The sequence below is a fragment of the Pipistrellus kuhlii genome, unplaced genomic scaffold, assembly GCF_014108245.1.
Source record: "Pipistrellus kuhlii isolate mPipKuh1 unplaced genomic scaffold, mPipKuh1.p scaffold_m20_p_4, whole genome shotgun sequence".
Taxonomy (NCBI): domain Eukaryota; kingdom Metazoa; phylum Chordata; class Mammalia; order Chiroptera; family Vespertilionidae; genus Pipistrellus; species Pipistrellus kuhlii.
Window position 1 is genome coordinate 70,092,124 of NW_023425540.1, and position 16,086 is coordinate 70,108,209.

The 16,086-nt window shown below is 49.3% G+C and overlaps 1 protein-coding gene and 1 long non-coding RNA gene across 2 annotated transcripts; both read right to left on the reverse strand.

The window, feature by feature from the left end:
* Window positions 1-758: 758 nt before the first annotated feature.
* On the reverse strand, window positions 759-15,862 carry PDAP1 (PDGFA associated protein 1). Its single transcript, XM_036410059.1, has 6 exons — window positions 15,682-15,862; window positions 8,631-8,722; window positions 7,418-7,528; window positions 4,871-4,992; window positions 2,556-2,707; window positions 759-1,461 (listed from the first exon to the last, which is right to left on the reverse strand). The coding sequence occupies exons 1-6, from the start codon at window positions 15,692-15,694 to the stop codon at window positions 1,403-1,405; spliced, it is 549 nt and encodes a 182-aa protein (XP_036265952.1). The 5' UTR covers window positions 15,695-15,862; the 3' UTR covers window positions 759-1,402.
* LOC118703253 lies at window positions 6,333-6,913 on the reverse strand. The gene is made up of 2 exons (XR_004982966.2): window positions 6,669-6,913; window positions 6,333-6,432 (listed from the first exon to the last, which is right to left on the reverse strand). It is a non-coding gene; the product is annotated as an uncharacterized LOC118703253 (long non-coding RNA).
* Window positions 15,863-16,086: the final 224 nt, after the last annotated feature.

The window sequence follows — 16,086 nt, forward strand, 5'->3', positions numbered from 1 at the left end:
ATTTCAATTGTATTGTTGATATCTGAGTTTGCTGACCACGGGTCTAGGTAATGAGGGAGTCTGTAGGCCAGGATGAGCTGCATATGCTGGCAGTGGTAGTTTCCCTCCTCAGGGGCCTAAGGCGGTGACCTCCAGCATGGCCAAGCCCTGGGCTGTGGTAGAGGTCACTGGGAGTTGGGCTCAACCACTAAACCCATCTGGCTTCAGGTCCAACTCCCTGCTTGGCACCCAGTCACTGACTTCCGAGGACCATGTGCAAAGAAAGGATGATGCTATTCATGAGGCAAACAGAGTGCCTCACAAGGGGGCCCAGGGGGACAGGACAGGGACTATGGCGGAGCCTGCAGGCAGCCGTGATTGTGCTAAGCCCCAGCGTCCCTGCTGCCATCCCACCATAAAGGATGGTAAGGATTGATGAGAGAACGCTTGGCAGTCCTGCTGGATTCAGCTATTAGGATGCTTCCTCTCCGCACTGAAATCCTGAGGCTGTTACCACCAGGGGGCACCTGCTGCGGCCAGCCTGCTGTGGACATGGACAGGGCCCTGGCCACTCTGGCCTAAGACTTCTACTTGGTTAAAGGGAGAAGGCCAACTCCTGTATCGTAAGGTCTCCAGTTTGGATGCCCAGGGTCCAGTCCCCAAACCCTGCTCAGTGCCCACTGAACCTGTGGGGCAGGCCTGCCTTGAGAGTGACAACATGCCTGCTGGGTGAAAATGGCCCAGGCATAAGGGCCCAAAGATGGATCATGGAACGACGGTTACGATAATGTCAAGTTTAATCTGCCAAATATACAAGTTGGATTTGTAGAGCATGTTTTGCCTGGGTGCTGCACAGTAAACAGCGGTTTCTTGAAATGATCCATGGGTAGGGTTAAGAAGGGGCCCTGGTCAGAGGTGGGAATGGGGCAGAGAAGGGCACAGGGGAGGCCATGAGAAGAGCCATGACCCTCAGAGACCCAGGCTCCCAGATGACAGCCCCCGAGTGAGCACCCAGGCAACACAGATGGGCTGGTTGTTGCAAACTCGTCAGCAGCAGCTCCCAGCACAACCACCCCCTACTGTGCGATCTACTGGACAAATGGACGCTCTTCTTACCCCACCTCCCAGGCACCCCCAACAAAAGTTCTGAATTCTAAAAACAGCAAAAACATTCGAATGGTTACATATGAAATGCTGTCCTGCATCTTTCTGTCTCAAAGATAGCAGCTGCCCCCTCCCCCCAGCCCCCCACCCACCTTCCCCCAAACAATTTCCGTGCCAAGATGAAGAGGAGACCCCAGGCTGGGGGGAACTCCTTGTCTTGAGGGGCTGCTGCCTTGGTGACAGGGCACAGGGTGGGCGAGACACAGCAGCAGTCCTGGCCGCATGACCCAGTTCCCTGGTATCTCCTCCTCAGGCCTTGTTACTTATTCAGGGAGAGCGACTGCATTCGTTTTCCTGACAAAGTTGCGTCATCTTTTGCTAAGAGTAGAAAGAGAAGAAAAGGGTCGTTAAAACATATCCAACCCACTCCCAGAATCAGAACTGTAAGTCTGATAGGCCTCAGAAAACATTTGTGCAACTGGCTCACCAGGCTGAGACCGAGAGGCCTGCCTGATACCCTCCAGTGGGAAAAGGATTTCTGCTGAAGCCACTGAACCCGGGTGTGCAGGCATTCTCACTGAGTTTGGGGCCCACTCCATAAAGACCCACCAACGCCCAATCCAGGACTAAAAGAGAAAGTCTTTTTACACTGCCCCTGGCAGAACCCAGTAATTCCAATCTCTCCCAGTAGATGCTGAATTCTCTAAAATCAGCAACAATGTTCAGAGTTACACAGGAAGTCCTTTCCTGCTTGGGATTTGTGAAGCAAGAGCCGCGAGCGGGAGCCAGGATAACCAGGTTATCTCCAGTGTGGTAGCATGCCCCTGGATAACTGGTTTCCCATTTCTAGGCCTGTTTCCTTGCTATGTGGTGAGGAGGCAGGAGAGCAGGATCCCTAAGGGCCCTCATGGTCCCACATGTAGAATGCATGAGATAAAGACATATGAACACGAGTCAAAAGTTCCTATAAACCAACTCCCACAGCCAACCTGGCCTACAGGAACCCTCTACCACCTTTGCCCACTGGAGGGAGGACATAGAGAAAGGACACTTGGGTCAGATTTCATCTAAGTCTGCCATGAAATCCAGCCCACCCTGCCCCACCTCCCAAGCCCCTCACACAGACAGTGGTTATCCCAGACAGCTCCCCCAGCCACACAAGGCACCAGACCTCGGTGGGACCTTCCAACTCGAAGATCTGCACTGATCTATCCCTGAGGCCTCTCTCAGATGCTACAACAGTGCTCTGCTGAAGTTCAAACCCATATTGAACCCTATGCTGCTGTGGGTCCCTCCGAGCACCCTTTGGGGAGGGGTTAGGAACTCCCACTTCCACCTAACAGTGAGGAGGGTGCATACACACAGGGTGGGCCTCTACCAAACAATCTGACGCCCATTTCACAACAGGGACAATGAAGTGCAGGTTTATGCCCAGAACCAGCCAGGCAGTGCTACAGTGACTCAGGACTTACCTTTCCTTTCTTCTTCTTTCTTCTTGGCAGCTTCTTCCCGCTGTTTTCGGATAATTGCCAGCCGGGCAAGGTCAGCTTTGGCTTGCTCTGTTTTCCCAGCTAAATGCATTTTCATGTAACGCTCTTTTGCTTTCTGCTTCTCAATTTCTTCTCTGTTTGGATAAAATAGTGTCACAGGAGACATCTTCCCCACCATTATCAGCTGAGGTGGATGTGGTCAAGTATTCAGGCCTAGGCCCAAGTGGTGGAGGGCCCCCTGGCTAAGGGAGGGGCCCTGGCTCCATGTGCCCCTCCCTGAGGGACACTCACCAAACAAAACACGCAGAGGGACCAGTCTGGACCTCTGCATGGCAGACTCAAGGGGCTGGGGGAAGCAAAGTTATGTACTCAGCCTCCTCAGATGGAAAATACAGGGTAAGTGGGTAGGCTCAGGGTCTGTGACCTGGGAAAGCCTTAACACACATGTGTCAAACACAAGGCCCGCGGGCCAAATCCGTCCCACCAGGCCTTGCAATGTGGCCCGCACCGCGCTGTCATCACTGCACTCCGCTGCGTTTCCATCACAATGACAGTTTATGACTGTTCAGTAAACCATTCGGCCCGCGATTTAGGCTGGATTTTAGATTTTGGCCCCTTCTCTGATTGAGTTCGACACCCCTACCTTAACACAATATTGTCCATGTCTGGCTGGGTTGGTGAGGAGTGGGCAGGGTATGGCTAACTAGGATCTGGTGTCCACAGTGAGAAAGAGAACCAAAACCAAGTGAACTGTGTCCAGAGAAGATGACCAGAGGAGGAAGGCAATAGAAACCACATTCTATAAGGGGTAGAGAAAAGAGTGAACCAAATGGCCATGGATAGGAGCTAGGCACACCCAATCCAAGTAGACATGACACTACACATTCTCAATCAGTGCAGCTCAGATGTGCATGAGGCTGCCTCCAAAAGGGTGTGAATAAGAGCTTGACTCCCATGGGACAAAGGTGACAGCCACCAACACCATAAGAAGAGAGAGGGGAGGGTCATTAATTTCCCTTGAGGATCTTTTTCCGAAGCCTGAGATTCTGAACTGGAATGGGCACCTGTGAGGGTGTGCGATTAGAATGTTTCATTTACACCAGGTTCTTGGAAGAGCCAATTTTGGAGGTGGCAGAGAAGTTCGCCTGGCAGGAGGTTGGGGGGAGGGAGAAACGGCCTCACAGCACACAGGGCTGGGGAGTAATGAAAAAACAAAGCATGGGGCATGGCCAGAGGGGAGGGAAAACCTCCCAGCAATCAAAGTTGGGTGTGCAGATATCTCACCCAGAAGACTCTGGACAAAACACTCACTAAAAAGAAGAGACAGGAATACCTGTCAGCTACACTAGTAGGGAGGAGGGGGTCAGGAGGCATCTAGATGAGAAGCAAGGTTGCCTGAAGGCTCTCAGGGCCCCTCAGTGAAGGCTCAGTGCCAGGCACGGTGCAGGTCTTTATGGCTTTCACTCTGCAACCCAAAAGGCAGGAGCAGCAACAGGACCCCCTTTCACTGGTGAGAAGGAATCTACTGGAGGAGAGTCCACCAAAGCCTCTGATCACACCCAAGCTTGTGGACCTTCCTCAGGGGTTTTCATAGACCCCTTCCTTCCTCGTGGAACTTTCAGACCCTCGCGGAGCCAGCACAGGGAGGGGGATTTAAAGCCCAGCAGCCTCCTCAGAAGAAAAAACAGAGCAGCTTTCCCTAACGACCTCCAACCTCTGTAAGGCTCTTGATGTCACCTGGCAGCCATCAGTCAGGTTACTGCTTATGGAAAACTGGCCGTGTACAGGGCACCTTGGTACTTGACTATGATCCTCACACAATCTACAAGGAAACTATCTGCTGCTCCATTTTCACCTAAGACTTGTAGAGGGCTGGGCAGCCGGTGGATCTCCCTGCACTGTGCTGTCTTCTGGACTCCACAGGCCCCAGATCCCCTCCTCATCTCATAGCCATGACATTACAGATGGGTACAGGCCAGGAATGATGAGATCAGGCTGGATAGGGAAGTGTCCCTGAAATGGGGTGCAACGGAAGCAGGAACTATAGCAGAACCCTCTGTAACCCGGGGGATTAATTCAAGTGCAAAACTCAGGTCTGAAACGGCTCTCCTGTTTCTATTGATGAATTTTAAAATTCTGCTTTTTTTGTTTTGTGGAGAAGCTTCTAAAGCAGTGGAAGCCACTGGAGATCTCGGAGCCCAGGAAGTGGGGGCCTCAGTGGAGGTGGGTGCCTCAGCCCCCACAGGTCAGCCCCTGGCCTATGTGCTCAGGTCACCAGGCCCAGCAGCAGAGGTTACCGTTCTCTCCTTGAAAGCTCCTTGGGTCCATCCAAGTCGAGTTGTGTGACTTTTTTGGTTGTCTGTGCCACTCGGTTGGGGTTCTCGATGTCGATAAGGCCTTCCACACCTTTGCGCTTTTGCTAAGATAGGACAAGAAGCTGGAGTTGGAGAAGTTTAGGTCCTGCAGAGCCCCTTAAGGCCACTTCCAACATCTCCCAACAGCCCATCTGGATGGCGATAAACTCCTGTTCCACCCCAGCCCAGCCCCGATGCTTGGCCCCAAACCTCCCAGGATTGTCTTTACCAGTACCAGCATGGGAGATACACAGAACTGGTGTATATGACTTAGAGCCCAACCTATGCTAAGTCCCAGCAGCCAGGGATTATTATCCCACTTTCAAAGGTGACAAAACGGAGGCACAGGATTAAACAACTTGCCTAAAGCCAACCAATAAGTAGACAATAGATGAGATGTGAACCCAAGTCAAAATTGCCCAGCACAGAGCACTCACTGAACTTCAAGTTCAGACTCCAAAAGCTGTTTTCCATGGATTCTCACCCCTGACCACAACATGCAATGCTGGATCCCCAGAGTACAGTGGGCCAATGATGGTCTCAGGACCAATTCTAATTCCTAGCCATCTAAGCTGACAGGAGGGAAATAAGACTTTAGCCATCAGATCACAGCCTATGAGTTTTGAATGCTGGCCCAAGAACCTGGAGCCTGAACCTCCCACATCCCAGAGAAATTCAGAAAGAAATGAGAACACAAGTTCTCAATGTAATAGATTTGGTCAACAAATCAGACCCTGCCAATCCCATCTTTCTCTTTAATAAAGGGACTGGAAAGACAGCTTCTAAACACCAATCTGACCACTATACAGAGCTGCAGATACTATATCCAATCTGGCTACATCTATGCACCTCAATTTGGATAACTGATATCACAAACTTAATGTGTCTAAAACAGAACTTAAGATTCACCCCCAACCCACCCTGCTCCTCTCCAGAACCCCAAGCATGGCCTTATTCCTTCTTACCTCAGCCCCCTCACCCAACCCTCAACAAACCTCACTAAGTCTATCTCTAAAATATGCCCACTTTTCTGCACTGCCATTGCCACCACCCTAATGTAAACCACAAATTCTTGGCTGGATACCTACCAGCATTTCACTGCTTCCCAAACTCAACAACCCACAATTCACTCTTTGCAGAGCAGCCAAAACAATCTTTTAAATCTGGTCTCCTCTCTCCAGCTTCGAGACCTCCACCAGCTGCCCACTGTCCAATACTATATTGGATATAGTATCTGCAGCTCTGTATAGTGGTCAGATTGACTGGTGGTTATTGTCCTACAGTGAAACCCAAACCCCTTCAACAGCCACACCAGAGCTGCCCTTGTCAACCGTTCCTCCTTTACCCCTAACCACGCTCCTCCTTATCCACCAAGTCACAGCCCACCAACCTCCTCCAATGTTTGAAACATGATCAGGTGGTTCCACCCCAGTTACTAATCTGGCTGCCTCAACTGCTCTGCATGGCCGGTTCCATCTTGTTTGAAATCTCAGTTTAAAAGTAACCTCCTTGCCGAAACCGGTTTGGCTCAATGGATAGAGCATCGGCTTGGGGACTGAAGGTCCCGGGTTCGATTCTGGTTAAGGGCATGTACCTTGGTTGTGGGCATATCCCCAGTAGGGGGTGTGCAAGAGGCAGCTGATCTATGACTCTCTCTCATCGATGTTTCTAGCTCTCTATCTCTCTCCCTTCCTCTCCGTACAAAATCAATAAAATATATATATTTAAAAAAAAAAGTAACCTCCTTAACACACACTACTCCCAAGTATCCTTGATCACAGTCCATTTTATCTATACTACTTGAAATTACATCGTTCATTTACTTCTCTATTGTCCATACAATCATGTGCCCCTTAACAGTGATACATACAAAAAAATACATCAGTAAGCGATTTTGCCATTGTTTGAACATTAGAGTACACTTACACAAACCTAGATGGTATAGCCCAGTGGTCAGCAAAATGCAGCTCACAAGCCAAATGAGGCTCTTTGGCCCCTTGAGTGTGGCTCTTCCACAAAATACCACAGCCTGGCCGAGTCTATTTTGAAGAAGTGGCATTAGAAAAGTTTAAGTTTTAAAAATTTGGCTCTCAAAAGAAATTTCAATCGTTGTACTATTGATATTTGGCTCTGTTGACTAATGAGTTTGCCAAGCACTGGTACAGCCTAAGTAAGTGTCCATGCTATGCATTTACATGCCTGGTAGGTTTGTTTACACAGCATCACCATACATTTCGTGAGTAATGCGTTATACCACAATGTTACAATGGCTATGATGTCACTAGATGACAGGAAATTTTCAGCTCCATTATAATCTTATGGGACCACCATCACATATGTGGTCCACCTTTGACAAAAACATCGTTATGTAAACTCTTAGGAGCAAGGACTCTGTCTGCAATTGCCACCGGGACTGGTGATCAACGGGTACTTAATAAATGTTTGTTGAATGAATGAGTTCAGGTCTCAGGACCCCACCAAGCTCAGTACCTGGTAATCATCATCTTCATCCTCACTCTCATCTGAGTCTAGTGATTTCTTCTCCTTTTTGGGGTCACCTGCAGCCCCATCTCCATCTTCTTCTCCTTGTTCCTCTTCTTCCTATTCCAGAAATGGACAACCTACAGAATTAAAAATGCAAAACAAAACCACAAGACTATCACCCCCGTCTCCCGCCCCAACTACATCTAGACTGTGAACTTTGAGAAGGCCGAGATCAAGGATGACAAGGTTCCTATTCCAAGATCCTGGTCCCCCTGCCCCTCCTGGGGGGGAGGGGGGAGCTGGGTCAGAAGCAGCCTATCCACTAGACTCTGCTGTTCACCTTCTCTTCTGCTTCCCCAGCTGCCATGTGCAGCTGTCAAATCATACTCACTTTTACTGGGCAAGTCCTCCCCTGCTTTCCACTCCCACAATCGGTGCAGTGATGCCCTGCTACACCAGCTTCCCAAGGCAATGCCCGGCACACCACTTCCCTCCACTTCTCTTGCCTCCCCACCAAAGGCAAGAGAAGTGGAGGAAACCTGTACGTATTCTCCACGGTCCTGCTCAGCTGCCAACTCCCTCACAAGGCAGGCCCTCCTTCCTTGTACCCCAGCCCCTCTACCCTAACCTGACTGTGCTTCCATCAGCCCTTATGCAGGTGAGAATACTATGGTGTGGCAGGGGACACGAACAACGACGACAGAAACACAGTATTCTGTTTCCTGTAAGTTGTCTGGAAAAAAGCCAAGTAGAGCTAACTACTAAGCCTGCACTGGAGAGGGAAGAGTGGGTAGCACCAGTGAGAGTCACAGAAGAGGTGACATTGAGCAAGGTCTGGGGAACAAATGTTACTTTGCCTGGTAGGCGTATGGGAAGGCAGGGCATCATATTGTGCTGGGTTTGGCAAGCAGTCCTGTATGGCTGGAACAGACAAGGGGTGGTGCTGGGAGCTCAACCTAGAGCCTGGCAAAGGGAGATTCCCTGGAAGGTGGGAACACAGGAATAAGAACAGAGACTCACTAAGGCAACCGTTGCTGACTGAACAAAGTTCTAATTGATCCAATCAGAGGATGGCCAGCATTGGTTGTTCTGAGACTCATGCCTGCTCCTTGCTGCTCCCCAGATTCCAGGCGTAGGCTTCTTCCTGAGAATAGGTGGTCCTTGCCAGGACTCTCTGGGTGCCAGAGGCAGGCACCACCCTGGGACACAATGTACTCACCCTGGCCTTCTGCTTTTCTGCTTGGAGCTGTGCGTCAATCTCCTCAGGGCTCGTGTATTGCCGTGCCCGGCCTTTGTGGCCTCCCTTTCTCCCTGCAAGAGGATTGGCAATTTAGGAAGACGGGAGGGAAGCAGCTTCCTTGATTGCCGGAGAGCTGTGTCCTGCTTGAGGCACTCTCATCAGAGATTGCAGACCTCACCTGTCCCTCACTAAACACAACCCAAACCTTTACTTCCCCATCCTCATATACTCAAAGAAAAAAAATGGGCAACATATGGCCACCTGATGCAGCACTAAACTATGTGCTGGATGCAGGCTCCCACAAACAAGACCTGAGGGGAGGATATGGGGGAGAGCATATTGCATGTAGTAACTGGCTAAGTCACCTGGTCCCTTAGAATCCAAACACAGATGCAATTATGAGAACACTAAAGGCCCAGTGCACGAAATTTGTGTGCGGGGGGAGGGGGGGGGTGTTCCTCAGCACAGCCTGCACCCTCTCCAATCTGGGACCCCTCAAGGGATGTGTGACTGCACGGGGAGTCGGACATCTCTCTCACAATCCAGGACTGCTGGCTCCCAACTGCTCACCTGCCAGCCTTCCTGATTGCCCCTAACCACTTCTGCCTGCCAACCTGATCACCCCCTAACCACTCCCCTGCCAGCCTGATTGATACCTAACTGCTCCCCTGCCAGCCTGTTTGCCTCTAACTGCCCTCCCTTCCCGCCTGGTCACCCCTAACTGCCCTCCCTTGTAGGCCTGGGTCCCCCCCTCCAACTGCATGCACCTGCAGATGGGTGGGGGCTTGATGCTATGTACACCATGAGGCCCGGGTTCCTGCAGCTCCGCCTGGCACGGGGACAGGTCCCACAGCTCCAGCCCACCTCTTTGGAGCAATCCATCAAGGAGCCCTGGATGGGTGGGTGGGGTCTACCTCTTTGGGGTAACTGATCACAGGGCTCCCCCACTGTGAAAGGACATAGGCCAGGCTGGGGGAGAGGGGCTATTACCCCCCAATGCATGAATTTCATGCACCAGACCTCTGGTAAAAATATTAAGGGCATGCTATGAAATTAGTAACAGGATTTAATAATATAGTAATTCACAGTATACCGTATCATCCTAACTTTAGCATTATAGTTGCTAATACTATAGAACACGAAACAGAAGCTTCAACATGTGCTTTTGGAGATCGAGACCATATAAAGGTATCTTTACTATAAAAGCTATCATGTACGCTAGTCACAATATTGTATTACCTCAAGAACATACTAATGGTTTAATTCAATATTGGGTCAATATAAAATTTAGTGAGCCTACAGTATTTTGAATGTAAGTTAATGTGATTAGTAAAGGTAGTGACTCTAATGGAGTATTAAATAAGAAATAGATTCATGCATTAAGTCACTCAGTCTGCCACCCTTAGTGTGTAATAAGAATGGGGACTAGAGTGGCTTCAAATAAGATATAAAATTCTATAGCTGAAAATGTTATGATCAAGAACATTTGGAGAATATAATAATCCTAATATATACAGAGCCAGGTGCTGTCACAACCAGACAGACAACCAGTCACCATGAAGTGCATGGAGCACCTCTCGTGCCCCACCCCCACAAGCTGCTCAGCATGAAGGGGGTGATGGTGGTGGGTGGGATCAGGGACTGTTGAGCAGCAGCAGCAAGCTTAGCGGAGCAGTCACGGGCAGCAAGTTTTGCAGAGCAGCGCAGGGTGGGGGGAATTTCAGGGAGCATGGCGGGTCGGAGGAGCCTCTCGGAGCAGTGGTGGGCGGGGGGAGCACCGCAGAGCCTCTCGGGGAAGGGAGCTTCATGTAGCGAGCAGGGTGGCGGAGGCCAGCGACGGAGGCCAGGCTAGGACTGCAGACCCTAACCACACATGACTTCGTGCGCGCTGGGCCTCTAGTATATTAATAATTTTCCCTGTTTAAGGTTCTTTGGCCAGGTGAAATGGACTAGCAACAATCTTAAGTGGTAATAGTCAGAGGGATAGTTTAAGTAGTGGGGTAGAGAATCAGAGAAGAATACTATTGATAGGTTTAGGCTATTATAATTAGCCTGGTTTATTAGGGGTAGACATGTTAGGCTAATTATTAGCCTACTAGAGGCCTGGTGCATGAATTCGTACACCGGCGGGGTCCCTCACCCAGGCCGGATGGCTGTGGGAGTGCACTGACCACCAGAGGGAAGCTCCTATGTTTTTGTTTTTGTTTTAAATATATTTTTATTGATTTTAAATAGAGAGAAATTGAGAGGGATAGAGAGCTAGAAATGTCGATGAGAGAGAAATATCGACCAGCTGCCTCCTGCACACCCCCTACTGGAGATGTGCCAGCAACCAAGGCACATGCCCTTGACCGGAATCGAACCCGGGACCTCTCAGTCCGCAGGCCGAAGCTCTATCCACTGAGCCAAACTGGTTTCTGCGGGAAGCTCCTATGTTGACCAGTGCGCATCATAGCGACCAATCAGCCGGTCATAATAGTGCTTAGGCTTTAATACACACACACACACACACACACACACACACACACACACACACAGTAGAATTAATTCAGATTACTTTTTGAAAATCATGTATACACTTACAAGTTCAGGAAGCACAGAGTCCCAAACAAGAGGAGCCCAAAAAGGGCCACACCAAGACACATCATAGTTAAAATGCCAAGCCCTAGTCTGGGTTAGTTGGTTTCAGAGAGGAGGAGGCAGCCTGCAGCCGAGAGCATGGAAGAGGAGACGAAGCCGTGTCCAGAGCCTGGCAGGGTTGGCCTGGGCTCTGGGGTGCCCCAGCTGCGGGGAGGACTGTGCGGACCCACACTGTCCTGCCACCACCACCACTGCCTCACAACAGGTTCGCTGCCTCCAGAGCAGCCTTGCTCCATGCTCCCCTTCCCTGCCCCCACAAAAGGAAGGGAAAAAATGCAAAGCCCTAGCCAGTTTGGCTCAGTGAAGAGCATCAGCCTGTAGACCGAAGGGTCCCAAGTTCGATTCAGGTCAAGAACACATATCTTGGTTGCAGGCTCATTCCTGGCCTGGGCCCTAGTCAGGGCTTGTGCAGGAGGTAACCAATCAACGTGTTTCTCTCAAATTAAGATTTCTGTCTTTCCCTCTCTCTTCCGCTTTCTCTAAAAATCAATGGAAAAATATCCTTGGGTGAGGATTAACAAAAAAATAAAAAGTAAAATACTCATTCCTTCAAAAAATAATAATTAAAATGCCAAGAGGTAAAGATAAATAATCTTAAAAGCAGAAAGAGAAAAGCAGTTAGTTACCTACAAGGGAGTAGCCATATGACTGTCAGCTGACTTCTCAACAGAAACTTCGCAGGCCAAAAAGGAGTGGCAAGAAATATTCAAGTGATAAATAGCAAGGAACTATAACCAAGATTACTCTACCCAACAAAGCTATCATTTAGAATTGAAGGTCAGATAAACAGCTTCACAGACAAGAAAAAGCAAAAGGAGTTCATCACCAAACCAGTACTACATGAAATATTGAAGGATATTCATTTTTTGTTTTCTAATATATATTTACTAGAGACCCAGTGCACGAAAATCATGCGGGGGGGTTGGGGGGGGAGGCAGTGTCCCTCAGCTCAGCCTGCACCTTCTCACAGTCCAGGACCCCTCACTTCTTACTGGCTGCCTACACCAGAGGCAGGAGAGGGTCCTGCCATCGCCACTGTGCTCACCAGTCATGAGTCTTGCTTCTGGCTGAATTGCTCTCTCCCCGAGGGAGCACACTGACCACCAGGGGGTAGATGCTCAAAGCAGTAGCTGCCTTCTGGTGCTCACTGTGCATTATAGTGACTGGTTGTTCTGCCATTCAATTGATTTGCATATTAGGGTTTTATTATATAGGATTGATTTCAGAGAGAAGAAGAAAGAGGGAGAAAAAGATAGAAAGATCAATGATGAGAATCACTGATTGGCTGCCTCCTCCATGCCCCACACAAAGGATCAAGCCCACAACCTGGGCATGTGCCCTGATGGGGAATCAAACTGTGACGTCCTGATTCATAGGCTGATGCTCAACCATTGAGCCACACCAGCCAGGCTGAAGGGTATTCTTTAAAGAGGAAGAAGACACCATAGCTTGTTTGGCTCAGTGGATAGAGCATCAGCCTGCAAACTAAAGGGTCCCGGGTTCGATTCTGATCAAGGGCACATGCCTGGGTTGTAAGCTGGATCCTCACTAGGGGGTGTGCAGGAGGCATCCAATCAATGATTCTCCCATCACTGATGTTTTTCTCTCTCTTCCTCTCTGAAATCAATAAAAATACATAAAAAGGAGAGGAAGAAGAAAAAACTATTAAAAAATATGAACAATAAAATGGCAATACACATATATCAGCAATTGCATATAAAAATAAAATAAGAAATCTAATGAACAAAATAAACTGATGAATAAAATAGAATCAGAGACATAGAAACATGGAAGAGATTGACAAATCTCAGAGGGAAGGAGGAGTGGGAAAAGATTACCGTATTTTTCGGACCATAAGACGCTCCAGACCATAAGACCCACCAGTTTTTAGAGAAGGGAAATGAAGAAAAAAAGATTCTGAAACAAATAGTGTCCTAAAATATTTTATGTGCATTAAAACCTAACATCACAGTCATAAACACATGTAATCAACCCTGTAAAGTAAACAGCAGCATTTAGAACCATTTTAGAGCCGGGCAAGCACACAGAGACCACACAGAGCCGGGCAAGTAAAAAAACTTTTTTTTTAAAGTATATGTGTAGGCTATATTTGGACCATAAGACGCAGGGACTTTCCCCCCCACACACTTCTGGGGGGAAAAAAGTGCATCTTATGGTCCGAAAAATACAGTAATCAAAAATCTTACACGCATATATGTATTACCTACGGGGCACAGAAAATAGGGTGGTGAAGGCCTGGGATGGAACAGAAACTGGGTGGAGGGGAGCCAAGGGGGGAAAGAGGAACATCTATAATACTCTCAACAATACAAATTTGAAATTTAAAATATATACATGATTAGCAATTAAAGTTCATCTAAGAGTATCAGTTTTATAGACTGACCCCTGCTAAGGCCATCAGCCAGTTTTATAGCCCTTCTACTGGTCCCAGAGGATACTGGATTAGCTGTGGCTTTGACCCATTCCCAACTTTTCTGAAAGCTGTAGTCCGCCTAATTCCCAGTGAGTCTCTCCGTGACAGCAGAGAATCTGTATTAGACAGTTGGAGCTGCTCTGGACTCCAGAGACAGCAACAGAGACACTGGCCTCCCTAATTTCCTAGACAGCAGCTGCATAGCCATAATTGGGCTGCTACAAAGTAAACCACCCATTTTTAATGACTACCTGGGTTCCCAGGAGCGTCTCAGTCTATGCTCATGAAAGTCCTATTGTGAAAGATCAAGCTTGCCATTATAAGAAACCAACACCCTTTCTTGTCCTCTGAAAATTCCAGGCAATAGTAACAACTCAAAATTGGCTTCTAGAGGCTTCCATCCTGCACACTTGGCTATGGATGCTGACCTTAGTTAGCTCTACAGTAACTTTTATCAGCTCTTCATGCCTTTAAAAATGCTTCCGTTTTTAAACAGAAACAATATTGGTTCTTTGTTCATGAGGAATTTGATACTTTGACATTTTCATGTTTTTGCTTTTGAAGCAAATTAATGTAAAGCAATGAATGTAAATCTTGTTTATACGTAAAGTTTTTTCACAAGTCAAAAGGCCATGTCATTTATGTCATTTAACCAAGAATTCACGTTTAGGACTTTCTAATTGTACCCTCCAACCTTGCCTCAAAGTATTTATTAAGTAGAACTCCTAGAGCCAGCATTCTGGAGTCAGAAGGGCTCACTTGGCATCCTCCTTGTGCATAACAAGAAACTAAGGAATACAGAAGGGAAGAAAAAGAAAGAAAAAGAAAAAGAAATACAGAGGAGAGGTGGCTCTTCCTACCACAGACTAAACCAGCAGATACCTAGGCTTAAATGGGTTAAACTTTGTAAAGTCCAATTATCTCTGGAAGTAGAGTCAGGAAGTCATTTAGGTTTGAAAAAGTAGATTTTCCTGTGGGCTGATACATCTCTATCAACATGACACATGAGCTGCCAGCATTAACTGACTATCTGTTCTGTGCCAGCAGCTGCTAGACACTTCAAGTGCTCTATCATTTTACTACCCCTAATCCCAACTCTCCAACTTAGGGGTTATCAGCCAGGTGTTCCAGATGAGAACAGTCTGGGAAATGGCAGATATCCTGTCCAAAGCCACTGGATGGGCTTCTAATCAAGAACTACTGGCTCTTAGGGAAAAAAGGATGGAGGAGGATGAACAATGTGCTGGGAAGCCACGGATTCTTTACCTTCTTGGCCAAGGAACCGACAAAGTTTACAAATAACAAGAGTTAAAGCTTATTAGGCACATATGCCCACACCGTGGGATTACCTAGTTTAAGCCTCGCATCAATACTATGAGGTAGGTACAATTACCACCCTTATTTGCAAGTGAGGAAACCAAGACACAGGGAGGTTAAGGGGCTGACTCAAAGATACACATCTAGCCGCTGCTGAATAGGGCGATCAAAGCTGAGCCTGCCCGGCTCCAGAGCATCACCTTATGTCTCATTAGGCAGGCCTCTTTCGCCCGGAGCCCAAGAGGGCCCACGTTTTACACACGAGGCAGGCGGGCCCCGCACAGGCGCTGGACACGGTGACTCAGTCTCCGGCGAGCCTAGAATAGAGAAAGCTCCAGACCCCCCCACCTCCCCGCCCCGCCGGGGAGAAGCGTGCTCTAGGTCTGGCCTTCTGCGTCGGCGAGGACCCGGAGCCTCCGACTCTCCGCAGACCCAAGAGAGAGAGAGGGAGTGTGTGAAGCCACTATGGTCCTCAGTCTCCCATCGGGACAATTCGGCGTCGAGGCCTAGGCCTGGCCCTCAGCCGGCACGGACATCCTCCCTCCGCGCCGCTCTCCGAGACGCCCGAGGGCTGGGGCAGCGGGAGCCAGACTGGATCGCCCCCTCGAGGCCCACGGGGCTCACGCGCCCGCTCCTCACCTCCTTTAGGCATCGCGGCTCTGGCAGCTGCGGCGGCGGCGGCGGCGGCGGCGGCGGCGGCGCCTTACACTGACACCGGAACCGGAAATGTCTCGGGCTCGACTTCTTCCGCCCAGCACTGTACCCTCAGCGCGCCGCCGCCGCCGCCGCCGCCGTCTCCAAGAGAACTGGGCATCTCAGGGAAGCAGCTGCGGGGAGCTGGGCTGTCCCGCGCGCCGCCTGCGTTCAGGCTCGTCCGCGTGCTGCCGGGCAACAGCGCCCCCACGCTCTCCGCTCGGAGAGACGCGTGAGTCGGCTGTCCAACCCTCGGGAAGTGAGAGCAAAAAAGCAGCGGCACGTCTGGTTTTCTTTACAGGCAGGGCTTTGGACACCTAAGATGACGCAATATTTGCGCGAGGTGGGGCG

Excerpts from the sequence above, each read along its gene's own strand:
- PDAP1 (XM_036410059.1), bottom strand. Across the intron at positions 7,529-8,630 it reads CAGAAAAGCAGAAGGCCAGG|GAAGAAGAGGAACAAGGAGA; the intron begins GTGAGTACATTG and ends TTTCTGGAATAG. Across the intron at positions 1,462-2,555 it reads GAAAGAAGAAGAAAGGAAAG|CAAAAGATGACGCAACTTTG; the intron begins GTAAGTCCTGAG and ends TTCTACTCTTAG.